This window comes from Carettochelys insculpta, chromosome 7 (genome assembly GCF_033958435.1).
Source record: "Carettochelys insculpta isolate YL-2023 chromosome 7, ASM3395843v1, whole genome shotgun sequence".
In the NCBI taxonomy this organism is placed as follows: domain Eukaryota; kingdom Metazoa; phylum Chordata; order Testudines; family Carettochelyidae; genus Carettochelys; species Carettochelys insculpta.
In genome coordinates this window covers 76268230-76294834 of record NC_134143.1, presented here as the reverse complement: position 1 = coordinate 76294834, position 26605 = coordinate 76268230, and the positions used below count along the sequence as shown (strand labels likewise).

The 26605-nt window shown below is 51.2% G+C and overlaps 1 protein-coding gene across 3 annotated transcripts in view; it reads right to left on the bottom strand.

Moving 5' to 3' along the window:
* The window catches only part of TCTN3 (tectonic family member 3), a 144432-nt gene that overhangs the window by 98941 nt on the left and 18886 nt on the right, over positions 1-26605 (bottom strand). For all 3 annotated transcript variants that reach the window (XM_074999390.1, XM_074999388.1, XM_074999389.1), the window contains exon 4: positions 1349-1479. In XM_074999390.1, the coding sequence (XP_074855491.1) occupies positions 1349-1479 (131 nt within the window). The remainder of the gene's footprint in view (positions 1-1348; positions 1480-26605) is intronic.

The following is a 26605-nucleotide window of genomic DNA, read 5'->3' as shown; positions in this document are numbered from 1 at the left end:
GGGTTCTCTTAAAACTAGTTATCAAATATAAGTAAAGAAAGGGAAATTTGTCTCACTATCTGGAAGAAGAAGAATGTTTTCCTTTTAAGGCAAGAGTGGGGTGTCATGGTATCTCACATGCTTTTGAAAATTGGCTTATGAATATGCATAACTCAAAGATGATTTATGTGACATCATGTGATATGTCATTTTCAAAGATACAACCCACTGAATCTGTATATCTCATTTGTGTACTTGTATTTTTCTTGTATGCAAAGTTAGAAATATTAAGTGGGAACCTGTTTTATTAGTCTAAGTAGTCTAGTAAAAGCCATTAGTGATAATTTAGGAACTTAATGCCTGAGTGATCAAATCAACAACCTGTAAATGGTTTTGTTTTTCCTGTAAGTCCAAACTGTGTTTGGTCCTAGAAAGACACATGACAATACCACCCAGTACTGAAATGTATCTTGAAGATGGTATTTTTTCCATGGGGATGGGAAGACTAAATCAAGCATTCCTGCCATGAGGAAAATCCTTTTAAGGAATGGAAAGCAATCAGGTTTTTGTCTTCAGCTGGTTTTTGAAACTGCCTACCCACTTTAAGAGGATCCACATGAAGACATGTGAAAACAGAGAACTCAAAAGACACAGAGCTGTAGACCCAGGCCAGAGAAAAAAACTTCAGTTTTGTCTTGGACTACTTTACCTGAAACAAGGTTGAGGGCTGAGGATTATACTTTGCACACAAACAAGTTTCTCAGTGTACTACAGTTAGCTGGTGTGTTCTTGAGTTTGTTTTTTGGCTTAGTAACTTATTTTTATCTGTCTGTTTTCACTTGCAAAATTTAAATCCTACTTTTTATACTTAAAAGTGTTTTTATTATTAATTATTTACACTGCGCTTAATAATAGTTACATAGGGAGGAAGCAACCACTTATCCCTTCACCTAGAACAAGAACCACATACCAAACAATGTAATTAACAGGCAGCAAGTTTAAAACAACTTAAGGAAGTACTTCACACAACACACATCCAACCTGTGGAACTTGTTGCCATTAGAAATTAAGGAATCCAAAAGTATAACTGGGCTGAAAAAGGATTAGCTAAATTTGTGAAGGCTAGGTACATCAATGGCTAATTAGCCAAATGGTCAGGTATGCAACCTATACTCTAGAAGCTGGGAGATGGACAAGAGAGAACATATTACTCCAAATTTCCCAGTTCTGTTCTTCTAGCACCAACGACTGTAGTATGCTAGATGGAGGAATGATCTAACTCAGTATGGGCATTCTTATATCCCTATTGCCACCACCACAATTTCCCCAAAAAAACAATTTTATTCTTCTGAATGCTCATCCAACTTACCCGGTAAAAGGCAAAGGAAGATGGCTGGTCTTGTGATGCTGGAATGAATGATGGTCCACCATAGTGCGCCAAGAACTCTGAGAAATCTGTTTTTTTAACTATTTGTGGCTTCTGGAAATAGTTCAGCTTTGCTAAAGATGGGAAGGAAAAATAAATAAACTCATAATCAAATCCCTAGATAATGATTGTGGAAACGCTAATATTGTGCCACTGTTCTAAAAGAGATGACTTAGTTAGATTTAGGCTCATTAATTTAATCAATGCCAGGTAAAGTGAAGGAACAGCAGACATACAGTTAGTAAATGATGATAGTGAATTTTACGTCAATCAACCTAATTTCAGAGAAAATATGTTGTGTCAAGCAAATTTTATGTTTTATGACAACAGAAATATGATTGATAAAAGTAAATTGCGATATAATAGGCTAAGTCTTCTGTAAAGCATTTAACTTAGTCCCACACGATATTCTGATTTTAGTAAAAATTATCACTACATAAAACCACTTTAGCCCATATTAAGTGAATTTAAAGTCAATTAAGTAATAAACCTCTAAGTAACTATGAGTGAAGATGTGACAAGGTAGTCTTCCCCTTAATGGCAGGACAGGTTCAAACGCTCTCATCCAGCACTCTCTTGTCCAGCAACATCCCTCATCTGTTGGGACCAGAAAGCAGCCATGGGGCCTCAGCCAGAAACACTGGCAGCCCCCAGCTGGGAGCTGGCTGAATGCTCTCCCAGCAGCCCCAGGTGGGGGAACCCCGGCCAGGGAGGGGGAATCCTGGCAGCCCTGAAGCTGAGAGCCAGCTGGGGTGAAGAGCCGCACCAGCAGCCCTAGCCCCAGGGACCCCAACCAGGGATGGAGGAACCCCAAGAGCACCATGGCTGACAGCCAGCTTGGGCACGGAGCCCCACTGGCAGCCCCACAGCCCCAGGGACCCCAGCCAGGGGAACCCCAGCAGCCCTGTGGCTAGGAGCCAGCTGGGGCACAGAGTCCTGCTGGTAACCCCAGACACAGGGACCCCAGCAGTCCTACGGCTGAAAGCCAGCTGAGAGTGGAGCCCTGCTGGCAGTCCCAGCCACAGGGACCCCAGTCTGGCCAGTGGAACCACAGCAGCTCCAGGGCTGAGAGTAGGCTAGGGCATGGAGCCCCGCTGGCAGACTTGCAGCCATGCAGACCCCTGCTGGCAGACTTTCAGCCATGCAGACCCCTGCCAGACTAGGGGGTGGTAGAAGCCCTGTAGAGCAGCTCTGCAAGAGCAGAGGCCCCTCGCTCCAGGCAGCCAGTCCGACTTCCCCTTGTCTGGGACCAGTCAGGTCCCAAGGGTCCTGGACAAGGGAGGTACAACCTTTAGCACTTTATCAGCCCACCACACCATGTGACCTGGCCATTTAAGTGTTTGAAAGATCTTATATAGGGAGCCAAGGGAGATGTGTAGAGAAAGAAGTCTTGAGAAAGAGAAGTTACTCACTTGTGTGGTAACAATGGTTCTTCGAGATGTGTTCCCATGGGTGGTCCACATTAGGTGTTGGGCTTGCCCCGGCACCGCAGATCAGAGATTTCCAGCTGTATCTCATCGGGTCGCGCATGCGCCGATGCGCGTCGGTCCTTCGCGTGCTTTCGGTCACGTGCACGATCCAGTCCACGCCAGTTCCTCAACCAACAGCCCCAGATGCTCCTGAAAGACACAAAGCAGAACTCCGAAGTGGGGAGGAACAGGTGGGTAGTAGAGCAACCACAGGGACACATCTCAAAGAACCATTGTTACCACACAAGTGAGTAACTTCTCTTTCTTCTTTGAGTGGTCCCCGTGGGTGCTCCACATTAGGCGACTACCCAGCAGTGACCCCAAAAATGGAGGTGGGTACCAGATTTATGTGCAGCTTGCCCTTGAAAGGACTGCTGTCGACAGATGCATATACTCATCCAACACCCGGTGAATCGCATAGTGTCTGGTTAAGGTGTCATAGGATGACCATGTCACCGCTCTGCAGATGTCCTTTAATGCGACTCCTTTGAAGAAGGCTGTCGACGTCGCCATTGCTCTAGTGGAGTGAGCCCTGGGCAGAACTAGCAGAGGGGTCTTATGGAGCTCGTAGCACATTTTTACGCAGGATATGATGTTATTTGAAATGTGATGATAGGCCTCCCCCTCTTGATCTGGGTGCAAGAGACACCAGAAGCCTATCTATCTTCCGGAAGGGTTTAGTTCTCTCTATGTAAAAGGCCAGCACCCTCCTCACATCGAGTGAATGCAGCCACACTTCCCTACTCAAGGTATGCGGTCTTGGGTAGAATGATGGGAACTATTGGCTCGTTAATGTGGAACTCTGAGGCAATCTTTGGGAGGAAGGCCGGGTGTAATCATAAAACTACCACTTCCTTTGAAAAAGTTGTATAGGGTGGCATTGCCATTATCGCTGCCAGCTCGCTCACCTTGCAGGCTGATGTAATTGCAAGAAGAAAAGTTGCTTTCATGATAAGTAGTCGGAGGGGTACAGTGGCCAATGGTTCGAAGGGTGGTCTAAACAGTGTGTCGAGGACCAGGTCCAAGCTCCATGAAGGCAATAACGGTTTCCGTGGAGGGTACAGATTTGCAAGCCCCCTCAGAAACCGTGTGGTAATGGGATGGGCAAATGAAATTGACCCATCCTCCATATGTCAGAACGCTGATATAGCTGCAAGATGGACCTTTAATGACGATAAACTGAGTCCGCCTTGTTTCAGTTCCAGTAAGTACTCTAGGATTGTGGGAATGGAGATGTCCAGAGGAGTCAATTGCTTGGATAAACACCAGGACGTAAAACATTTCCATTTGTGTGCGTAAGCCTTCCTGGCGGAGGCCCATCGATTGCATTCCAGGACCTCTTTTACCTCTTCTGAGCATGTTCTCTCTAAAGCACTGAGCCATGGATTAGCCACGCTTTGAGGCGGACCATTCGAGGATGAGGGTGTGTTATGGACCCCTGGCTCTGCGTGAGAAGGTCCAGTACTATTGGGAAGGGGAGTGGTGGGCAGCATGACATGGGTAGCAGCAGAGGAAACCAGTGCTGTCAATCCCATATTGGGGCTATGAGTATTAGGCGTGCCTTCTCCCTCCTCGCCTTTTCTAGGATCTTGTGAGAGGGAATGCATACAGCAATGGGCCCTTCCATGAGAACATGAAGGTGTCCCCCAGTGAGCCTTGCCCAATGGCCACTCTGGAGCAGTACTGCGGGCATTTTCTTGTTGGTGTAGGTGGCAAAAAAGTCAATCTGGGGAAACCCCCATCTGTCGAATACATTGTGGAGTAGATTACAGCGGATCTGCCACTCGTGCGTGAGAGCAATATGCCTGCTTAGTTGATCCACTCTCACGTTGTGGATGCCAGGCAGGTATGAGGCTTTCAGCATTATGTTGTTTGCGATGCACCAATTGCATAGTCGGACCTCCTCTGCGCATAATGCACGAGATCTGGCTCCACCTTGGTGATGGATATACAACATTGTGGAAGTGGTGTCGGTACTGACTCTGACTACCTGTCCCACCAGGTATTTGCGGAAGCGCCTGCATGCATTGAACACTGCTTTGAGTTCCAGTACGTTTAGGTGCATTGCCATCTCTATGGGGGACCATCACCCCTGTGTCACTTTGTTGCCCATGTGTGCTCCCCATCCTATGTGGGATGCATCCATTGTGAGAAAGACCACGATTCATGGTTGGTGGAAGGGCACCCCAATAGTAAGTTCTTGGGGTCTGCCCACCATGCCAGAGACTCTCGCACCTCCATCGTGGGCGATACCTTTTTGTGAGTGGTATGAATCGTTGTCCTGTGCACAGTCGCCAACCAGTGCTGGAGGCCTCAAATATGTAGTCTGGCATTCTGCACCACAAACGTGGTGGCGGTCATGTGCCCCAGGAGCTGTATGCAAGTTAGGGATGGCACTGTGGGGCTGTACGTCAGCACCAGCACTAAGGATCTGATGGTGCGAAAACATGCATCGGACAGATATGCTCTCGACGTAGTAGAGTCTAGGCATGCCCCTATGAATTCTATCTTTTGTGTGGGCTCCGTCGTCGATTTTTGAAAACTGATGACTTGGCCCAGTGAGAGGAAGGTCCTTGTAGTGATGTCTATCATGCGCAGGACATCTGCCCTTGAGACTCTCTTCAGAAGACAGTCGTCCAGATACGGAAAAATGAACATGTCCTACTGATGCAGATAAGCTGACACTACCGCAAGCGTCTTGGTAAAGACTCTGGGTGCTGAAGAGAGACCGAATGGAAGGACCCTGTATTGGAAGTGCTCCGTGCCCACTTTGAAGTGAAGAAAGCGCCTGTGTGCCGGATGGATTATTATATGGAAATATGCATCTTGTAGGTCAAGAGCTGCGAACCAATCCCCATCATCCAGTGCCATGATTATGGAGGTGATTGTAGTCATCTTGAAGTGCTGTTTGCGCAAATATCGGTTGAGAGCCAGGATTGGCCTCCAGCCTCCTGTTTTTTTCTCTGTTAGAAAGTATCGGGAGTAGAAACCTTTCCCTTGGAATTCATCCAGGACTCATTCCACCGCCCTGATAAGTACGAGGTGGTCTACCTCCTGTTTTAATATCGTCTTGTGAGAGGGGTCCCTGGGGAGGGACTGGGTAGGGGTTTTGGTGGGAGCAGGGATTGGAAAGGGATGGTATATCCCTTGGCTACAATTTCCAACACCCACTTGTCCATCATAATGCTTTTCCATTGTCGATAGAACGGTCTGAGGCGGTGGTGGAACATATGCTGTGATTGGCAGTGAAGGATGTTCTTGGTATCGCAGTCCTTGACATAACTGTCAAACTTGCTGTCTTGGGGTTTGCTCCAACGGAGTACATCCTTGTTGGGGACATCGCCTGGCTGGCCTCTGTTGTTGCTGGTGGCGTCCTTGATCGTAACCCTGCTGGTATTGCAAACGCTGGGATTGGTAGGTGTAATGTCTTTGTTGTGGGTAGAATCTCTTCCTCCTATAGGGAGGGGTGTACTTCCCCAGTGTTCTAAGCATGGTCCTCGAGTCCTTGCTAGAATGTAGGACTGAGTCAGTAGAATCAGCAATTGGTTTTTCCTTGTCAAACGGAAGATCTACAATTTTCGTTTGCAGATCCTTGGGGATGCCAGATGTTTGGAGCCACAACTCTCTACACATCACCATTGCTGTGGCTGTGGAGCGTGCCACTGTGTCCGCAACATCTAGGGCAATCTGGACACCTGTACGCGAGGCTGCACAGCCCTCCTGGACTATCGCCGTCAAGACCGGTTTCTTATCATCTGGGAGGAAGTCCATGAGAGAGGTAAGTCTGGCATAATTGTCAAAGTTATGATTTGACAGGTGAGCAGCATAGCTGGCCATGCACAGAAATAACTTGGAGGAGGAGTATACCTTCCTCCCAAATAAGCCCAGGTTTTTTGCATCCTTGTTGGACCTCGCAAACTTGTATTGTGGTGTCTTTGATCTGTGCTGTGAGGATTCAACTACTAGGGAATTTGGTTGGGGATGGTTGAACAGAAATTCCATACCCCTGGATGGTACAAAGTACTTCTTGTCTGCCTTTTTGTTCATAGGTGGAATGGAGGCTGGGTCCGCCATATATTTGTGGCAGCTTCCATAATGGCTTCATCTAATGGATGGCTATTTTGGATGATGCAGGGGGTCTCAGGTTCTTGAGGAGTTTATGGTGTTTCTCCTGCAATCTATGGCTACATCTACACGTGAAGCCAACATCGAAATAGCTTATTTCGATGTAGCAACATCGAAATAGGCTATTTCGATGAATAACGTCTACACGTCCTCCAGGGCTGGCAACGTCAATGTTCAACTTCGACGTTGCGCGGCACCACATCGAAATAGGCGCTGCGAGGGAACGTCTACACGCCAAAGTAACACACATCGAAATAAGGGTGCCAGGCACAGCTGCAGACAGGGTCACAGGGCGGACTCAACAGCAAGCCACTCCCTTAAAGGGCCCCTCCCAGACACAGCTGCACTAAACAACACAAGATACACAGAGCTGACAACTGGTTGCAGACCCTGTGCCTGCAGCATGGATCCCCAGCTGCCGCAGCAGCAGCCAGAAGCCCTGGGCTAAGGGCTGCTGCCCACGGTGACCATAGAGCCCCGCACGGGCTGGAGAGACAGCATCTCTCAACCCCCCAGCTGATGGCCGCCATGGAGGACCCGGCAATTTCGACGTTGCGGGACGCGGATCGTCTACACGGTCCCTACTTTGACGTTGAACGTCGAAGTAGGGCGCTATTCCGATCCCCTCATGAGGTTAGCGACTTCGCCGCCTCGCCGCCTAACATCGAAGTTAACTTCGAAATAGCGCCCGACGCGTGTAGCCGCGACGGGCGCTATTTCGAAGTTAGTGCCGCTACTTCGAAGTAGCGTGCACGTGTAGACACAGCTTATATGTCCTGAGTGTGTGCCACCCTCTTAAAAAGCTCCTGAAACTGCTTGAGGTCATGTGGGGGAGATATATCCCCAGGCCCAACCGCCTTATCTGGGGAGGAGGAGGAACCATCACTGTGATAAACCTCCTCCTGCTCCTTGGACACCTCCTGTGTCTGTTCCCTTGAGAATTCTAGGAGAAGGTCCAACGACTCTGGACCCATCCTCACTGGAGAGGCATGTGCTCTTTTTGAAGGAAGGGAGGAGATGTAGCCATGCAGTGACGGTTGAGGTGGGGATCTGCCCCTCAACCTTGAGCGCCGGTGCCAGTAATGTTCACCACGATATGAGTGGCCATAGCAACAGGGGCAGGACCCCGGTGATGGAGATCTGGACTATGATCAGTGTCTGTATGCATAGTGCCAAGAGGAATGTGATCTCCTTGATGATGTAGAGATCGGCGGGAATGCTCTATAAAAGTGCTCATGCAGTTCCGTTAAGGTGACCGGTGAAGGATGTCTGAGCCAGGGAGATGGTGGTCGTAGAAAAGGAGATGGAGGTCTCAGGAAGGCTGGTCATGTTGCCGGCCATTCTGGCATACCCATCTCAGGAGGAGAGCTGGGCGAAAGTGGCATCCTGAGAATGTCTGGGGATGGGCTATGGTGCCAGATCTTAGATCTTGCCTTGCCCAGCCTGTGCAGCTGTGTGGTCGGTGCCACCATCTCCGGTGCCTGGGGCCTCAGTGCGGGTGTCGATGCCACACTCAGTGCCGCTGCGTGCGGTGCCGCGAGTGTAGCAGTCTCCGGCACCATTGGGCCCCATGCTGGGGTCTCCGGTTCCGGTGCTCTCGGTGTGCGAGTCTCGGTGCCATTGCCTCCAGTGCCTGCCATGTCGGCACCTGTAGGGTTCTCGGTGCCGACTGTTTACCGGCCGGAGCCCCAGGCACTGCTTTATGTTGTGTGGCCTCCTCGCTGCTTTGAACAGCCAGCAGTTCATGGCCCTGTGCCTCACTCATCCTGCTCACAGATACCACTGGCAAGGATCGAGTTGGGGATACCTTCTTTTTCTTATGCGTAGAGGAGGTCAAAGAGGTTGCCTTCCTCTTAGGCAGCCCTGAAGGCACTTCCTTCTGGGGCATCTCCGACAGCTCAGGCTGGAGGGCCTTGTCAAACAAAATAATTTTTAATCTCATCTCCCTGTCCTTTCTTGCTCTAGCCGTTAGATTAGAGCAGTGAGGACATTTGTGGGGGACATGGGCCTCTCCCAAGCAACGAATGCATTTGCTATGGCCATCGGAGGCAGGCATAACTTTGCGGCACAATTCACATTTCTTAAACCCCGGAGAAGACATCTCTTTTCAAGGTACTTAGCTACTTGTGTTAACTAAGTGTTAACCAAGGCACTTAACAGCTACTAATAGCTAGCAAAACAGATAAGGTTCACAGTCTCTAAGACAGAGGACCTAAGGTCACCTCCTCCTTCTTTCCCTCTTTTTTTCTTTTTCTTTTTTTTTTTTTTTTTTTTTTAACTATATACAAGAAAAACTTTAACAGTCTTATAGAACAAGAAAGTACCAATAACTATATTATAAAAACAAGTTTATCTGTCTCAAGCGTTGGAGCCGGAGCGGATTCTGTCTGCAGCTGTTGGCAGTTGAGAGGAACTGGCGTGGACCGGATCGCACACGTGACCACAAGTGCGTGAAGGACCAACGCGCATCGGCACATGCGCAACCTGACAAGATACAGCTGGAAATCTCCCATCTGTGGTGCCGGGGCGAGCCCAACACCTAATGTGGAGCACCCACAGGGACCACTCGAAGAAGAACAAGCAGTTCTTGGGAGGAAATCCTGTCACTTTATCTATTAAGGCCTAGGCCCAAGAGCCTTGTAGAGAAGGAGAGGCAAAGCTACCCTCTCCTCTGAACCAAGGTGAAATTAGCTGAAAGGAGACCAACACACATAATGCTCCCTCCTTCCTCACAACAGGTGCCTGAAGACACTGTAGGGCAGGGTTTCCCAAACTGGAGGGTGTGCCCCCCTCAGGAAGCATGAAGAAATTTAAGGGGGGGAGCGAGGCAACCCAGCCGCCCGTCATTCCACCCATCCCAATGAAAAGCTGGACTTTGCTTCTGGCTCTCAGCCTTTGTCACTTTATGTAAGTGACCTGGTGCAGCCACTATGAAAAGCAGGCAGCCGGTGAAGACCCATGTGGAACCAGAAAACCCACATGGAGCTAGCTACCTCCTGCAAAGGTGAGTGAGTGTGAGTTGGGGGAGGAGAGAGAGGAGGAGGAGGATGGGGTCAGATGGGGGCTGGGGGTGCCTGGCTCGTTAGATGGGGATGGAGTAAGAGTGGGGGACTGGTGGTGTCTGGCTTTTGGGGCTCACAGCTTGCAGACAGGCAGGCAGCTGGCCTCAGCAGTGCAAGGTTTGGGCAGCTGACCCTGGCAGCGTGGGGCTTGGTCGGCTTGGGCAGGCAGCTCGAGCAGGTTGGTAGCTGGCACATGCAGCTCTAGCGGTTGGCACAGGGTTCAGGCAGCTGGACAACTGGGGCTGCACTGGGCACCTGCAAGGGGCCAAGAAAAACTATTTGTGCTTATTTTTAATTTTAAATAACATTTTTATATCAAGTTTTTGTGTTTATTTTAAATTATGAATCTAATTTTTTGTTAAGGGGGAATGGATGATGGTAAAAAAGAGGTGGGAGTGTGTGGGGGTTTCTCAAAAATCAAAAGGCGGAGGTGTGATGCCAAAAAGTTTGAGAACCACTGCTGTAGGAGTAAGGAGGCTCCTGCAAGGCCCTGAGTCAGCAGGGAAGAGACACCAGCAGGAGGCTAAACTGCTGTATCCTCCTAGCCCAGAGGTGGGCAATAATTTTTGATTGGAGACCACTCCAAGATTTGTGTAAGTGGTCAACCGATGCTCTTTTCTATGGAGAATGCGTAGAGTCTGGGATGGAGGTCAGGTGCAAAAAGGAGCTTGGGAAAGGAGCCTGACGTCCAGGATGGGGTGTGGAATTTTGAGAGGAAGATTGGTTGAAGGAGAGGGTTGTGACCTGGGGTGGGATATTGGGTGCAGGGTCCAGAACAGGGTATGGGTGCAGGAGAGGATTCACACCAGGGGAGAGGGGGTGGAAAGTAGGAGTGGATGAAGGGTCTGGGAAGAAGTTGGGGTGTGGGGCCAGAAGTAGGCTCTGGCCAACAGAAGCTGAGAAATTGTTCCACGCTGCTCCTTGCCTCCAGCAAATTGGTCAGTGCTGAGAGATCTTGCTGGGGGCAGAGGCAGCACCTGAAGTTCTCTCCCTCCACAGCCTTAGGGGCAGGCTGGGGTCAGATCCAAAGGCTTGACAGGCCAGATGCGGCCCATGGGCCATACCTTGACCACCCCTGTCTTAGCCTGAGGATTAATTAATGAAAAGGGAGTCAGCTGAGACTGAAACTGGCTAAATTATAACCCAGCCCTAAGGAGGAGGGATGGAGCACCTGCTGTGAAAAGAGCAATGGTCTCTGTTGACCATTGCGTGCTGAGCTAATATTTACCTATCATGTCAGTATCCATTATTCACACTGCATATGTTAATCTGCATTAAGCACACAATAGAAACATACCATTATATTGTATTATACTATATTTCTAGCAATTAGATGGTCTGAATTGATTTACATCTTCTTATAAACCTGTTCACTTATGTATACCACTATGCAAAGTTGAAGTCACTTTTGGCAATAGGAAACAGAAATCCTGACAAAAGCAAAACACATTAATAATGTGCGTTGATACAAGCAGAAGAGGGAGATTGAAGGTTTTTTGTTTTTTTAAAGACAAATATCTGGAATGCTAATATCCAAGATAAACATAAGATGGCTACAAAACAAAGGAAGTGATACAAACTAGATCAGAATAACACAATATAATCACTCCAATTTTAATTATTTTGGTGATTTACTTCAAAATACCTGTAACAAAGTAGACAACAAAAAAGATTCAGGAAATGTTTTTCAACAAATTCAGTAGTAGGGCATATTAATACATAATTTTGAATAATAAGTCATTTAAACTACAGTAAAGAAACATATTCCAGCTCCTCATGGTCCATTCCTTGTCATGGTGAGGTGTCTTGTGTGTCTGAAGGACTCAGAGAGCCACACCAGCAGGAGCTACAGCTCCTGGAAGGGTCACCCAAACTGGACAGGTCAATGAGAAGAGACCACACAAATTTGGATCACCTTTCCTGAGATAAAAGGGGTTGACTTTGTGTTAACAACCCTATCTGTTAAAAAAAATATATGGCAATATCTATGAAGAACCCTACAACTACACAAGCCTTGGGAGGAGCTGGCAATCCATTTGGACTGAGAATGAATACTAGAATACTCAAGGAGCTGATAGAGGAGGTATCTTTGGAAAATCATGGGAGACAGGAGAGATTCCTGAAGACTGGAGAAGGGCAAATATAGTGCCCATCTATAAAAAGGGGAATAAGAATAACCCAGGAAACTACAGGCCAGTCAGCTTAACTTCTGTGCCAGGAAAGATAATGGAGAAGGTGCCTATTACCACCTTTCCTGTTCTTGAGCACAGTGAACTGGATTATGAGCTGGAACAGATGGCCCTCAACAAGGCATTCAGTGGACACTTTCAAAACAGCTAGAGGCCATTGATGTTGCCGATGATGTCACCCTCCTTCACACTGACATGAAAGCATGGAAGAAAAAGTCACAACACTAGACATAACTGTCTCAAAGACTGCACTGAACATTAACAAGGGAAAGACCAAGGCAATGAGGGTCATCCAGTCCAACAACATCACCATCACACTGGAAGGGGATGACCTTGAAGATGTGGAGTAGTTCACCTACTTGAGAAGTATTATGGGCAGAGACAGCAGAACAGATAAGGATATCAACTGCAGAATAGAGAAAGCAACAGTTGTTATTCAAGACTCTTCGTCCCATATACAGCTCACAAATATCTGTGAAGACAAAACTGCAGATCTTCAACACAAATGTGAAGAGTGTGCTCTTGTATGCATGCGAGACCTGGCATACTAAAAAGTCTTGAAATCACAAGCTATGAACATTTATAAACAGATGCATGAGGTACACCTTCACATCAACTGGCAAGACTTTGTCGCAAATGAGGAGCTTTGGAACACAGCAGGACAAGAACCACTTGATGTTCAAATCAAGAAAAGAAAGTGGGGATGGCTAGGCCACACTCTCAGAAAACCATCATCCTGCATAGTCCATCAGGGTCTTGTGGGCTACGTCTACACGTGAAGCCTACTTCGAAGCAGCTTATTTCGATGTAGCGACATCGAAATAGCCTATTTTGATGAATAACGTCTACACGTCCTCCAGGGCTGGCAACATCGATGTTCAACTTCGACGTTGTGCAGCACCACATCGAAATAGGTGCAGCGAGGGAACGTCTACACACCAAAGTAGCACACATCGAAATAAGGGTGCCAGGCACAGCTGCAGACAGGGTCACAGGGCGGACTCAACAGCAAGCCGCTCCCTTAAAGGGCCCCTCCCAGACACACTTGCACTAAACAGCACAAGATCCACAGAGCCGACAACTGGTTGCAGACCCTGTGCATGCAGCATGGATCCCCAACTGCAGCAGCAGCAGCCAGAAGCCCTGGGCTAAGGGCTGCTGCACACGATGACCATAGAGCCCCGCAGGGGCTGGAGAGAGAGCGTCTCTCAGCCCCTCAGCTGATGGCCGCCATGGCGGACCCTGCAATTTCGATGTTGTGGGACGCACAACGACTACACAGTCCCTACTTCGACATTGAACGTCGAAGTAGGGCGCTATTCCCATCCCCTCATGGGGTTAGCGGCTTCGACGTCTCACCGCCTAACGTAGATGTTAACTTCGAAATAGCGCCCGACACGTGTAGCCGTGACGGGCACTATTTCGAAGTTAGTGCCGCTACTTCGAAGTAGCGTGCACATGTAGACACGGCTGTGGAAGTATAAGTTACATTGTAAAAATCACACTATGATACAATGTTGCTTCTGAGCTCAAGAAGGGGAAGTTATATTGATGCTGTGTGTAGGAATGTTGGGTGGGTTTGGATGGAGCCAGGTGTGCCTGGGAAAGCAGGAACCAGAGCAGTAGGTGCTAGACAGTAATTAACTAAGGTAACCAGAGAGTCATAAACAGGAAACTGCTGAAGGTGATATGGAAATGAAGATACGTGACTGGTCTCAGGGGCTATGTGGGGTGGGTGGGTGTCTGATTTTTCTTTGTGTATTAACTTGCCTTCTTTTGTCTGTATAAATTGAGAGACCTGAGCCCTAGGTGGGGGGCTCACCTTTTTCTGAATGTATTAGCAGAGCAGCTTTGCTAATAAACAGAGTGGTCTGACAAATTGTGAGTCTCGAGTCTAACTTTGACAGTCTCAAGTGGAACCCACAAGGAAAATGCAAAAGATGAAGACCTCAGACAACGTGGATGAGATCTACTGAGATGAAGGACAACTCGGGTACTCCTGGATTCAGCTAGAAGTTATGTCCCAAGACAGGGTGAAGTGGAGGAGATTTGTAGGTGATCTATGCTCCACTCGGAGTACAAGGGTTTAAGTCAAGTAAGTCAAGTCACAGAAATGTATTTCCTGCACCACTCAGAATAAGTGCAAAGGCTCAGGGGTAATGGAGGAGCTGAAGCAGTGGGAAGTAATTGCTGAGAAGGAGCTTGGGAGTGAGCCTGCGTGGATGTGAATGAGAAAAAGGGTGGAACAGGGTTTTGTTTTGAGGTTTTTTTTTTGGTGAGAATGATTGTTAGGCAGTTGGTGAGCCTCCCCTGTGCAGACCTTGGCTGACCCTAGACACTGGCAAGCTAGCACAAACAGTATCACCAAAATGAGATGATACAACCTACACGTCCTTGGTGTTAGCGAGAGCAGATGGACAGGATCGGGGAGACTGAAGACTTCTGCAGGAGAATCACTGCTTTACTCCAGAAAAGATGACGACCAGCATCATGAGGGAGTGACCATCCTCTTTAAGAAGGGGACTGAGAAATGCTTGCTAAAGTAGAAATCTGTCAACAGCAGACTCATGAGGGTTAGACTGAAACAAAGACAAGTGAACATCACCCTGATCCAGGTTTATGACCCAACCAATGATAGTGGTGAAGAAATTAAAGACAAATTCTATGAGCAGCTTCAGGCAGAAATGGAGTCTGCATCACACCATGACCTTACTACATCGCACCATGACCTTGGGTCATCTGAAGACACAAGAAGGAAATGACAACACACACTATGACAGGGCCAAAGGCAGACATGGGTGTGACACCATGGCCGCGTCTACACGTGCCGGCTACTTCGAACTAGCGGCGCCAACTTCAAAATAGTGCCCATTACGGCTACACGTGGCAGGCGCTATTTCGAAGTTGACATCGACGTAAGGCGGCGAGAAGTCGAAGTCGCTACCCCCATCAGGAGATGGGAATAGCGCCCTACTTCGACGTTCAACGTCGAAGTAGGGAACGTGTAGTCGTTGCGCGTCCCGCAACATCGAAATAGCAGGGGTCGCCATGGCGGCCATCAGCTGAGGGGTTGAGAGACGCTCTGCCCAGCCCCTGAGCTCGATGGTTGCCGCGTGCAGCGGACCCTTAAAGCTCCCCGCCCCCTGCCTTCCTGTGCAGGAAGCTGACAGCGCGTGCAGGCAGCAGCCCAGCCACGCGGCCAGCCTGCACGCTCCTCTGCAGCCAGACCAGCTGCCCACCGCTGCGATGGCCGCCCCCCAGCCCCCAAAGCGCCCCCAGGGCACCCCCCCAAGGGGAGCCAGGGCTCCCAGACCAGCAGCCAGGCTGGGAAGCGGCAGCAGGGCCCCTCCTGGACGGAGGCCGAGCTTCGGGACCTGCTGGGGCTCTGGAGTGAGGAGGAGGTGCTCCAGATAATGGGGAGCAAGAGGCGGAACGTGGATGCGTTCGCTCAGCTGGCCGAGGCCCTGGCCGCCCGGGGTCACCCTGCCTGCACTCCGGATCATGTCCACAGTAAAGTGAAGGAGCTGCGGAAGGGTTACGCCCGGGCCTGGGATGCGGCAGGCCGATCTGGGGCCGCCCCCGTCACTTGCCCCTTTTACAAGGAGCTCAGGGACATCCTGCGCCCCCGGCACATCTCCTCCCCTCCGGCCACGCTTGATACATCGGCCAACGAGCCCCAGCAGGCCCCGGAGGCGGAGTCCGCCCTGGAGGTAAGCCCCGCACCCCGGGGGCCCCCCCAAGGAGCCCACCCCTGGGGCACCAGAGGAGGAGGAGGAGGGGGCATCCTCCTCTAGTGACGGGGGGCTGCGGATTATGTTGCCCTCAAGGAGCTCCAGCCGGGCGTCCGCCCACCGGGTGTCCCCCAACCGTGGGAGTGGACCATAAGGTATGTACCCCCCCGGTGTTGAGGGGCGGGGGTAACAGATATGACCAGGGCCCTCCACATGCCCAGATGACCATGGCCCCAAGGACAGCAGTGGCATGTCCCTCAGAAGAGTGCATCAGCCCCTGCCCTCCAGCACGACAGTGCCATGCCCCATCGCTGGGGCTGGGGGGAGCGGAACCTAGGGTCCCCCGGGGGGGAGGGGGGTGGAACACCCATCAGCAGCAGCAGCAGCAGCAGCAGCATCTCCCGGGGATGGGGATGGGGAACCTGCAGCAGAGGGGTGGGGGGACAAGGGCCACGGCTTGGGGCCCACACTAACGGCTGTCTCCACTCTTCTTCCCCTCCTGTGTTCCGCAGCTGCACCATCAGAAGGACCGGAGAGCGCCAGCGAGGTGTCAGTGGTCCCGGAGGGCCCACCGGGGCCATCACTCCAGGCCAGCCCCTCGGCGGAGGACCGACCAGCCCCACGGCGGGGACGACTGCTCCTACAGGGGCGGCTATGTGGACCTCTGGCTGCTGCTGCTGCTGCTGCTGCTGCTGGGGGTCCATGACTGCGTCGCTCAAGGTGTGCATGCCTATGGCTCTGCAGACCGCGTGCTGTGCAGGCTGCGTGTGTCTGGGAGGGGCCCTTTAAGGGAGCGGCTAGCTGTTGCCCCGGAAGCGCTAGTCCGCCCTGTGACCCTGTCTGCAGCTGTTCCTGGCACCCTTATTTCGATGTGTGCTGCTTTGGCGTGTAGACGTTCCCTCGCAGCGCCTATTTCGATGTGGTGCTGCCCAACCAGCCCTGGAGGACGTGTAGACGTTATTCATCGAAATAGCCTATTTCAATGTCGCTACATCGAAATAAGCTATTTCGATGTAGCGTGCACATGTAGACGTAGCCCATGAATGACAATGGTGAGAGACTTGTAGGGTTTTGTTCCATCAACAATCTGGTCATCAGAGGGACTCTCTTCTCACACCATGACATTCACAAGCTGACTTGGTGTTTACCTAATGGGAGAGACAAGAGCCAAATCGATCATCTGAGGATCAACAATACATGGAGGTGCTAATTGCAAGATGTGAAAGTGAAGAGAGGAGCGGACAATGGTAGTGATCACCACCTAGTGATGGCACCTGTGAAACTTAAGCTGCAAAGAACAGGCATAAAGACACCCATAAAATGATGCTGCAATGTTGAAAAACTATGAGAAGTCACCACGAAGAATGCCTTCAACATTCAACTGAGGAACAGATTCCAAGATTTGCAAGATTTAAGGGATGACGTATGTACCAGTATCACAGATAAAATCAACATGATATGGAAACAGATCACATCAATCTACACAAAGAGCAGCGAGGCTTGTCTGGGTTTCAAGGAAAGGAAGAAGAGGAAGGAGTGGATCAAGCCTGATACACGGAAAGCCATCGAACAGAGACGGGACATAAAGAAGAGACTGGTAGACACTAAATCAGCCACAATTCAAGAAAGATACAAGCTGAATTACAGAGGGCAAACCGAAAAGTGAAGAAGCTAGTGAGGGCAGACAGATGAGCTTTCATGGAGGACGTTGCAACAAAAGCTGAAGATACAGCTAATCGAGGCAGAGCAAGGAAACATGTACAGAATCACCAAGCTTGTTTGTGGCAAATATGGCAGAACAAGTGCCCCCATCAAGGACAAACAAGGGCAGTCATTAATAACAGAGGAAGAACAAGAAGCACACTGGACAGAACATTTCAGAAAAGTTCTGAATAGACCACATCCTGAAGAAGAAGCAGACATCCAGGAAGCTGAGGAGGACATTGATCCACCAAGGAAAGAAGAAACCAGTGCAGTCATCAAATCCCTGAAAAACAGCAAAGCCCCAGACTTGACAACCTGAACGCAAAATTGTTGAAAACAGACTTGCAGCCACCATTCTCCAACCACTGTTTACAGCAATTTGGGAAGCACAACAGATACCCAAGTACTGGACCAAAGGAGTCATCGTCAAAGTTCCTAAGAAAGGAGCACTCACTGATTGCAACAGTTGGTGTGGCATCACCCTTCTATCCATACCCAGCAAGATCCTAGTCATGCTCACCAGCCAGCGGATCTCAGATGCTGTTGACAAATCTCTGAGGAATGAACAATCCGGATTTTGTAAGGGAAAGGGATGCATAGATCAGATAGTCACCCTGAGAAACACCACAGAGCAGTGCACAGACTGGCAGAGACCGTTGTACATAAACTTTGTCAACTTCGAGAAGGCTTTTGACAGCATACACAGAGAAAGCCTTTGGCACATTCTGAGAGCTTATGAAATCCCTCTACAAGTGGTCCAGCTTATCAAGAGTTTTTACACCTGCTTCACATGCAACGTGTGATACTGCAATCCATCCTTCGAAGTCAATACTAGGGTCAGACAGGGATGTGCCATGTCTGCACTATTCTTCAACGTGGTGATCAACTGTGTGATGCAAAGGACAAACAGCAGATGTGTCAAGTGATATTAGACGGACACCTTTTTCTGCAATGGAAGACCTTGACTTTGAGGATGACCTAGCATTGCTTTCTCACGCCCATCAATACATACAGGAAAAGACAAAACACCTATGCACCTTTGGACACCAGGTTAAACTAAGAGTTAGCCAAAAACAAAACAAAAAAAACCCAGAGATTATGATTCTCAACATAGATTCACCAGCACCAATCATGATAGATGATGCAGACTTACCCAGCACAGACAGATTTATGTATTTAGGCAGCATCATCTGTCACGTTGGAGGAACCAAGAACACTATCTACAGCAGACTAAGCAAGGCCAGAAATGTCCTCAGCAGTATGAATAATGTATGGAGACCTAAACAGTACAGTGTCTACACCAAGCATAAGCTGTACAAGAGCTGTGTCGTATCAACACTACTATATGGCTCAGAGTGCTGGCGGATGACAGAATGCAACCGTGCCAAGCTCTCATCCTTTCACACCACTAGTCTTCGCAAGATACTCCACATCTTTTGGCCGAAGACAATGTCCAAGCATAACCTGCTCCTGAGATGCCACCAGCAGGACATGACCACTATCATCATGCGAAGATGCTAGAAATGGATAGGGCATGTGATGAGAAGGGGAGCAGATGCCATTGTGAAGATAGCACTTCACTGGATGCCTGAAGGACAATGAAAATATGGGAAGCCCAAGACACCGTGATGGTGTACTGTTGAGGCAGACATGAAAAGAATGAACTACATCTGGGACATACTGGAGAAAATGGACAAAGACAGACACAAGTGGAGGAACTTTGCTGCTGCCCTACACACCAGCAAGCGTAACAGGCTTTAACTAACTAACTCTGTTAAAAATGTAGCCATCGAAGCCAAATTCCATGGTGGTATAAAGAGAAGTTACTCACCGTAGTAACGATGGTTCTTCAAGATGTGTCCCCGTGGGTGCTCCACAATAGGTGTCGAGCTCGCCCGGTGCCGCAGATCAGAATTCTTCCAGCAGTTTCTCCTGGATCGCGCATGCGCCGGCGCGCACTGCTCCCTTGCGCGTCCCCCGCCACTTGCGCGATCCGGTCCCCGCCAGTTCCTTGACCAACCGCCTCGGATGCTCCTGAAAAACACTAAACAGAGATCCGAAGCGGGGAGGATGGGCGGGTGGTGGAGCACCCACAGGGACACATCTCGAAGAACCATCATTACTACGGTGAGTAACTTCTCTTTCTTCATCGAGTGTCCCCATGGGTGCTCCACAATAGGTGACTACCCAGCAGTAACCCAAGTAAGGAGGTGGGTAATCGGTTTATGTGCAGCTCGCCCCCGCAAGGACTGCTGTCGACAGACGGGTGTCCTCTTGGTATACCCGATGTAGTGCATAATGTTTGGCGAAGGTGTCATAGGATGACCAGGTCGCTGCTCTACAGATGTCTTTTAACACGATGCCCTTGAAGAAGGCTGTTGACGCCGCCACCGCCCTGGTGGAGTGAGCCCTAGGCAGGGCTAGCAAAGGAGTCTTTCTAAGTTTGTAGCACATTTTTATACAGGACACAATGTGCTTAGAAATTCTCTGTGAAGAGAGACCTTCTCCTTTTGACCTGGGAGCGAGAGAGACTAGAAGTCTGTCCGTTTTCCGGAAGGACTTAGTTCTGTCTATATAGAAGGCCAACGCCCTTCTCACATCTAGGAGATGTAGGCACGCCTCCTTGCTGGAGCTGTGAGGCTTCAGGTAAAACGAGGGTAAAACTATTGGTTCGTTAAGGTGGAACTCTGAAGAAACTTTCGGAACAAAGGCTGGGTGCAGCCGTAAAGTTACCGCCTCCTTTGAGAATACTGTGCAGGGCGGCATTGCCATAACTGCTGCGAGCTCACTCACCCTGCGAGCTGACGTAATTGCTAGGAGGAATGTTGTTTTTATTGTAAGGAGACGTAGGGGAACTGTGGCTAAGGGTTCAAATGGTGGACCCGATAGCGTGCTGAGCACCAAGTCCAAGTTCCATGATGGTGGAAGCGGTTTCCGAGGGGGGTACAGGTTTACCAGCCCCTTCAGGAACCTGGTAACAATAGGATGGGCAAATACCGTGGGCCCCTCCTCTGCATGCCGAAAAGCAGATATAGCGGCGAGGTGGACTTTTAGCGAGGATAGGGAAAGCCCGCCCCTCTTGAGGTCCAATAAGTATTCTAGTATTACAGGTATAGGAACGTCAAGGGAAGCTAACTGCTTGGCGGAACACCAGGCAGTGAATCGAGTCCATTTCTACTTGTAGGTCTTCCTGGTGGAGGTCCTTCGGCTACCTTCCAGGACTTGTTGTACTCCCTCCGTACATGTGCTTTCTAGGGAGCTGAGCCATGGATTAGCCATGCTTGTAGGCGCAGACCTTGAGGGAGTGGGTGCACTATAGACCCCTGGGCCTGCGTGAGTAGGTCCGGCGCCACCGGAAGGGGGAGCGGTGGGCGGTCCGACATGCTCAGAAGCAAGGGGAACCATTGTTGTCGATCCCACGTTGGGACTACTAGAATCATGCGGGCTCTCTCCCTTCTGGCTTTCTGCAAGACCTTGTGGATGAGCACTGTGGAGGGAAACGCATAAAGTAGGGGGCCCTTCCATGAAATCGTGAATGTGTCCCCCAGGGACCCCCGCCCCAATCCTGCCCTGGAGCAGTACTAGGGGCACTTCTTGTTGTGCTGAGTGGCAAAGAGGTCGATCTGGGGAAACCCCCATGTGTGAAAGATCGATCGTAGCAGATCGGAGCGGATCTGCCATTCGTGCGTGAGTGCGAAGCGCCTGCTCAGCTGGTCTGCTTTCACGTTGTGAGCTCCCGGCAAATACGAGGCTTTCAACATTATATTGTTGGCGATGCACCAGTTCCACAGCCGAACTGCTTCCGCACATAGGGCACGGGATCGGGCTCCTCCTTGTCGATTTATATAAAACATAGTGGAAGTATTGTCTGTATTGATCCCGACTACTTTGCCCTGTATGTGGTCTCGAAAATGTTTGCAGGCGTTGAACACTGCTCTGAGCTCCAGTATATTTATGTGCAGCAACTGTTCCGTAGGGGACCATAGTCCTTGCGTCACCTTGTCGCCGATGTGTGCTCCCCATCCTATGTGGGAAGCGTCGGTATTAAGAAAAATAGAGATTTGTGGTTGGTGAACGGGTACCCGTTTGCAGGTTCTTGGGGTTTACCCACCACTGCAGGGATCTGTGCACCTCTGTCGTGGGCGATACCACCCTGCGGACAGTGTGGGATGCCGGTTTGTAGACACTCGCCAGCCAATGTTGTAGGCTGCGCATGTGCAATCTGGCATTCTGCACCACAAACGTCGCTGCCGCCATGTGGCCCAGCAGCTGCAAGCACGTTAAGACCGGCACCGTGGGGCTGTATGTACTGACTTGCACCAGCGAACTGATGGCGCGAAAGCGGGCGTCAGGTAGATACACCCTTGCTGTGATAGAGTTTATACGTGCCCCTATAAACTCTGTGTCTTGTGTGGGGTCGGTCTTTGACTTCGCGAGGTTGATGACTAAGCCCAGCGAAGAAAACGTGTCTGCTGTTACGCATATCATGCGTAGGACCTCTGCCTTCGAGGCCCCTTTCAATAGGCAATCGTCCAGGTATGGGAATATAAATACCCCCTGTCTGTGCAGGTAGGCTGACACCACTGCCGGGGTTTTGGTAAAGACTCTGGGGGCCAAGGAGAGGCCGAACAGGAGAACCTTGTACTGGAAATGCTCCTTGCCGACCGTAGAACAGAGGAAGTGCCTGTGTGCTGGGTGGATCGTTATATGAAAGTAAGCATCTCGTAAGTCGAGGGCTGCAAACCAATCTCCATCGTCCAGTCCCGTGAGTATGGAGGCAACTGTGATCATCCGAAAACATTGTTTGCGCAAGTACCGGTTGAGGCCCCGAAGATCTAAGATGGGCCTCCAGCCTCCTGTTTTCTTCTCTGTGAGGAAGTAGCGTGAATAAAAGCCTTTCCCCTGGAATTGCTCCGGCACTCTTTCCACCACCCCTATGAACATAATATGGTCCACCTCCTGTTTGAGTCTCGCCTCGTGGGAAGCGTCCCTGAGGTGGGGCCTGGGAAGAGGTTTCGGCAGTGGGAGCGACTGGAAGGGGATCGCGTAACCCGTGGCTATGATCTCCAGTACCCATTTGTCTCCGGTGATCTTTTGCCATTGGGAGTGAAACGGTCGGAGGCGATGATGGAACATGAGCTGGGAATGGCATTGCGCGATGGTAGTGATAATGCAGCCCTCGACATGCCCGTCAAACTTGTTGCCTTTGGGCCTGCCCCGAGGATGCACAGCTTTGTTGAGAACGTCGCCTGGGAGTTCTGTACTGTTGCTGCTGTTGATGTTGCCCTTGGTCGTATCCCCGTTGGTACTGAGCATGCTGTGGTTGGTACGGGTATCGTCTTTGCTGAGGGTAATACTTTTTCTTCCTATAGGGAGGGGTATAAATACCCAGAGTTCTAAGTGTAGCTCTGGAGTCCTTACTGGAGTGGAGGACCAAGTCGGTTGAGTCTGCAAACAATTTCTGCGTGTCAAAGGGAAGATTCACAATCTTCGCCTGCAGATCCCTCAGGATACCCGATGTCTGGAGCCAGGATTCTCTACGCATGACCACCGCTGTAACCGTTGAGCATGCCGCTGTGTCCGCCACGTCCAGGGCGATCTGGACTCCCATCCTCGAAGCCGCATAGCCCTCTTGCACAATTGCCTTTAGCACCGGCTTCTTATCTTCCGGAAGCGAATCCATGAGAGAAGTAAGCCTGGAGTAATTATCAAAATTATGGTTCGCAAGATGTGCTGCATAGTTTGCCATTCTCAATAGCAGGGTGGAGGAGGAATATACCTTCCTGCCAAACAGCTCTAGCTTCTTGGCATCTTTGTCTGAACCCCCCGATTTGTACTGAGAAGTCTTTGATCTCTGCTGAGACGATTCTACCACCAATGAGTTTGGTTGTGGGTGACTAGAAAGGAACTCCATGCCCTTCGCCGGGACGAAGTACTTCTTATCCGCTCTCTTGTTCATAGGCAGAGCGGAGGCCAGGGTCTGCCATATGGTAGTGGCTGACTCCATAAGGGCTTCGTCGAGTGGGATAGCGATTTTGGATGAAGCCAGGGGTCTCAAATTTTTAAGGAGTTTGTGATGTTTCTCCTGCACTTCTGCCGTTTGGATGCCTTTCGTAAAAGCCACCCTTTTAAACAGCTTCTGAAACTGTTTGAGGTCATCCGGGGGAGCAACGTCCCCGGGGGCCGTGGCCTCATCGGGGAGGACGAGGAGGAACCACTAGGGTAAACCTCCCTCAAACTCTCAGGTTCCTGCGGCCGATGGTACACCCGCTCACTGGAGGGTTGCGAAGGAAAATCTCGGGGCTCTAAAATTAACTCCCCTTGAGATAGCTGTGTTTCCGTCTCCGGCCGGGAGTGTCCACGGGGATATTGGATGGCCGGGGGGACCTGCCCCTAGGTGCAGGCCTGGGGTGTCTGTGTCCAGCATGATAAGAACGACCATGGCAGCACGGGCACGGGTCCGGGGATGGAGACCTGGACCACTCTCGGGGTGCGTACCCCCGACGTCTGGGAGATTGAGATCTCCACGACGATACAGATAACGGTGAAACTGGTTTGTGATAGTACTCCAGGGGATCCAGTCCCAGAAAGGGTGAAGGTGGCCCAAGCCATGGTGATGTAGGTTGGAGGAACGGAGGAGGCGGCTCTGGATAGGCCGGTGGAGATCCAGATCTTCTGGGTGACGTGTGCAGCGTAAGGGGAGGGCTTGTTGATAGCAGCATTGCAGCCCTGTCCAGAGAAGGGCTGCGGTGCCGGGTTTTTGCTCTTGCCTTCCCCCTCCCCTGCGGGGCTGGCACTGCCCCCTCCCGTGCCGGGAATCTCGGCCCCACTGTCAGCGCCGCGCTCGGCCCACTCAGCTGCGGTGCCGCGCGGATGATGGCCTCCGGTGCCTGCAGGCTTCGTGCCTGTTGGCCCTGCACCGCTGGCACCGCAGGGGTCGGTGCCGCCAGTTCCGGCGCTCGCCTGGCTGCCGCTCTAGGTGCCGCGCATGCCGGCTGTTTGGTAATCGGAGGCTCAGCCTCTGCCACGTGCGCTGCTGCGCTGCCGCTTGTTTGAGTATGCGGCTGGGGGCTGTGTGCTCCGCCCATCCTGCTCGCTGAGACCGCTGGCAGGGATCGGGCTGGCGAGAGCTTCCTCCGTTTCTGCACTGAGGGGGTGAGGGAAGCCGCCTTCCTTTTGTGGAGCCCTGAGGGCCCCTCTGGTTGAGGCCCCTCCGGCAAGTCGGGCTGGAGAGCCTTATCAAACAGGAGCATTTTCAGCCGCATTTCTCTGTCTTTCCTGGCCCTGGCTGTGAGCCTAGCACAGTGGGAACACTTCTGGGTAACGTGTGAGTCCCCCAGGAACTGAATGCATTCGCTATGCCCATCGGAGGCCGGCACAGCTTCGCGGCAGGACTCACACTTTTTAAAGCCTGAAGAGGACATCACGGTGAGTCTTTTTGTTGTTGATAGGGCACTTAGCACTCAATTCATGCCTGTTTACCCATCGCAGATACCGGCCTGCAGCGGCAGGAGGCCTACTGGCCTACACATCCACGCGTCTTCTTCGCTCCTCTCTCTCTTTTTATTATATATATATTTTTTTTTATCTTTTTTTTTTTTGAAAGAAAAAAGAACAACAATTTACACGTAAAACTCTAGCTAATCTGACTCTGGCCGTAGCCTGAGCGGATTCCGTCTGCAGCCGATGGCAGTTGAGAACGAACTGGCGGGGACTGGATCGCGCACGTGGCCGGGGACGCGCAAGGGAGCGGCGCGTGCCGGCGCATGCGCCATCCGGGAGAAACTGCTGGAATTCCAATCTGCGGTGCCGGGCGAGCCCGACACCTATTGGAGAGCACCCACGGGGACGCTCGATGAAAAATACCAATTAGACTTTAAATACATTAAGGTTACATCCACATGTAGTGAGTCAGTATGGCCTCCTGCAGACCCGGAGGCCGGGGAGACTATGCAGAGGCCCTGGTGGGCGGGGCCGGAGCCAGGAGACCAGAGGCCCGCCCCTCAGAGGGCGGGGCCAAGGGCTAGAAGAGCCAAAGGCGGGACTCAGGAACCATTCGGGGCTGGGCCTCTGGGCAGGGAGGACGTGCCTGCACGAGCTCCTCGGGGCCAAAGGGAGAGGGCCTGCGGCCGCCCGGCCAGACCAGAGGAGCAGGCCCCCAGAGGCTCCACGCAATCCCGGGTCCGTATGCCCCAAGGAGACTACCTGGACTTCCCGGACCTACCAGGACCTTCCCGCCGGCGGAGACCCCCCGCCTTGGAAGAGGCCCCGGGAGCGGGCTGCCCCAGAGTCCCGGCGGATCCTTACGGCACTCAGACCCAGGACCGCCTTGCGTCTCCTGTATTGCCGCCGCCTGACTACCCTAACGATGTTGTTATGGACGATTGGCCGGAGCCCCCAAAGGTGGATGACCCAGAGGAGACCGACCTAGGAGGACCCCTCGACCAGATGGACTGGGACCTGCCGCCAACAGAGGGTGAGGTAGGAAGTGGCCCGGGGACGTCGCTCACGAACCAATGGCAGTGTGTTGCGGTCTGGATCCCCACTGCCGGGGTTGCATGTGAGCAACCCCCAGGGCCCCGGGCCGGGTCGCAGTGGAGTGGGAGGGCCTGTGACCCCCTACCCCCTCCTTGACAGGGCCAGCCCCCGCTGAACCTGTCTGTAAACCCTTGTGTTGCTGCCCCGCCCCAAACTGAGGGCTGGGCCGGTGTTTAACCCTTGTGTTGCTGCCCCGCCCCAAACTGAGGGCTGGGCCGGTGTTTAACCCTTGTGATGCTGCCCCACCCCAAACTGAGGGCTGGGCCGGTGTTTAACCCTTGTGTTGCTGCCCCACCCCAAACTGAGGGCTGGGCCGGTGCTTAACTCTTGTGAACTGCTGCCCCTGCCCTGGACTGAGGGCCGGGCCCAGAACTGTATTATT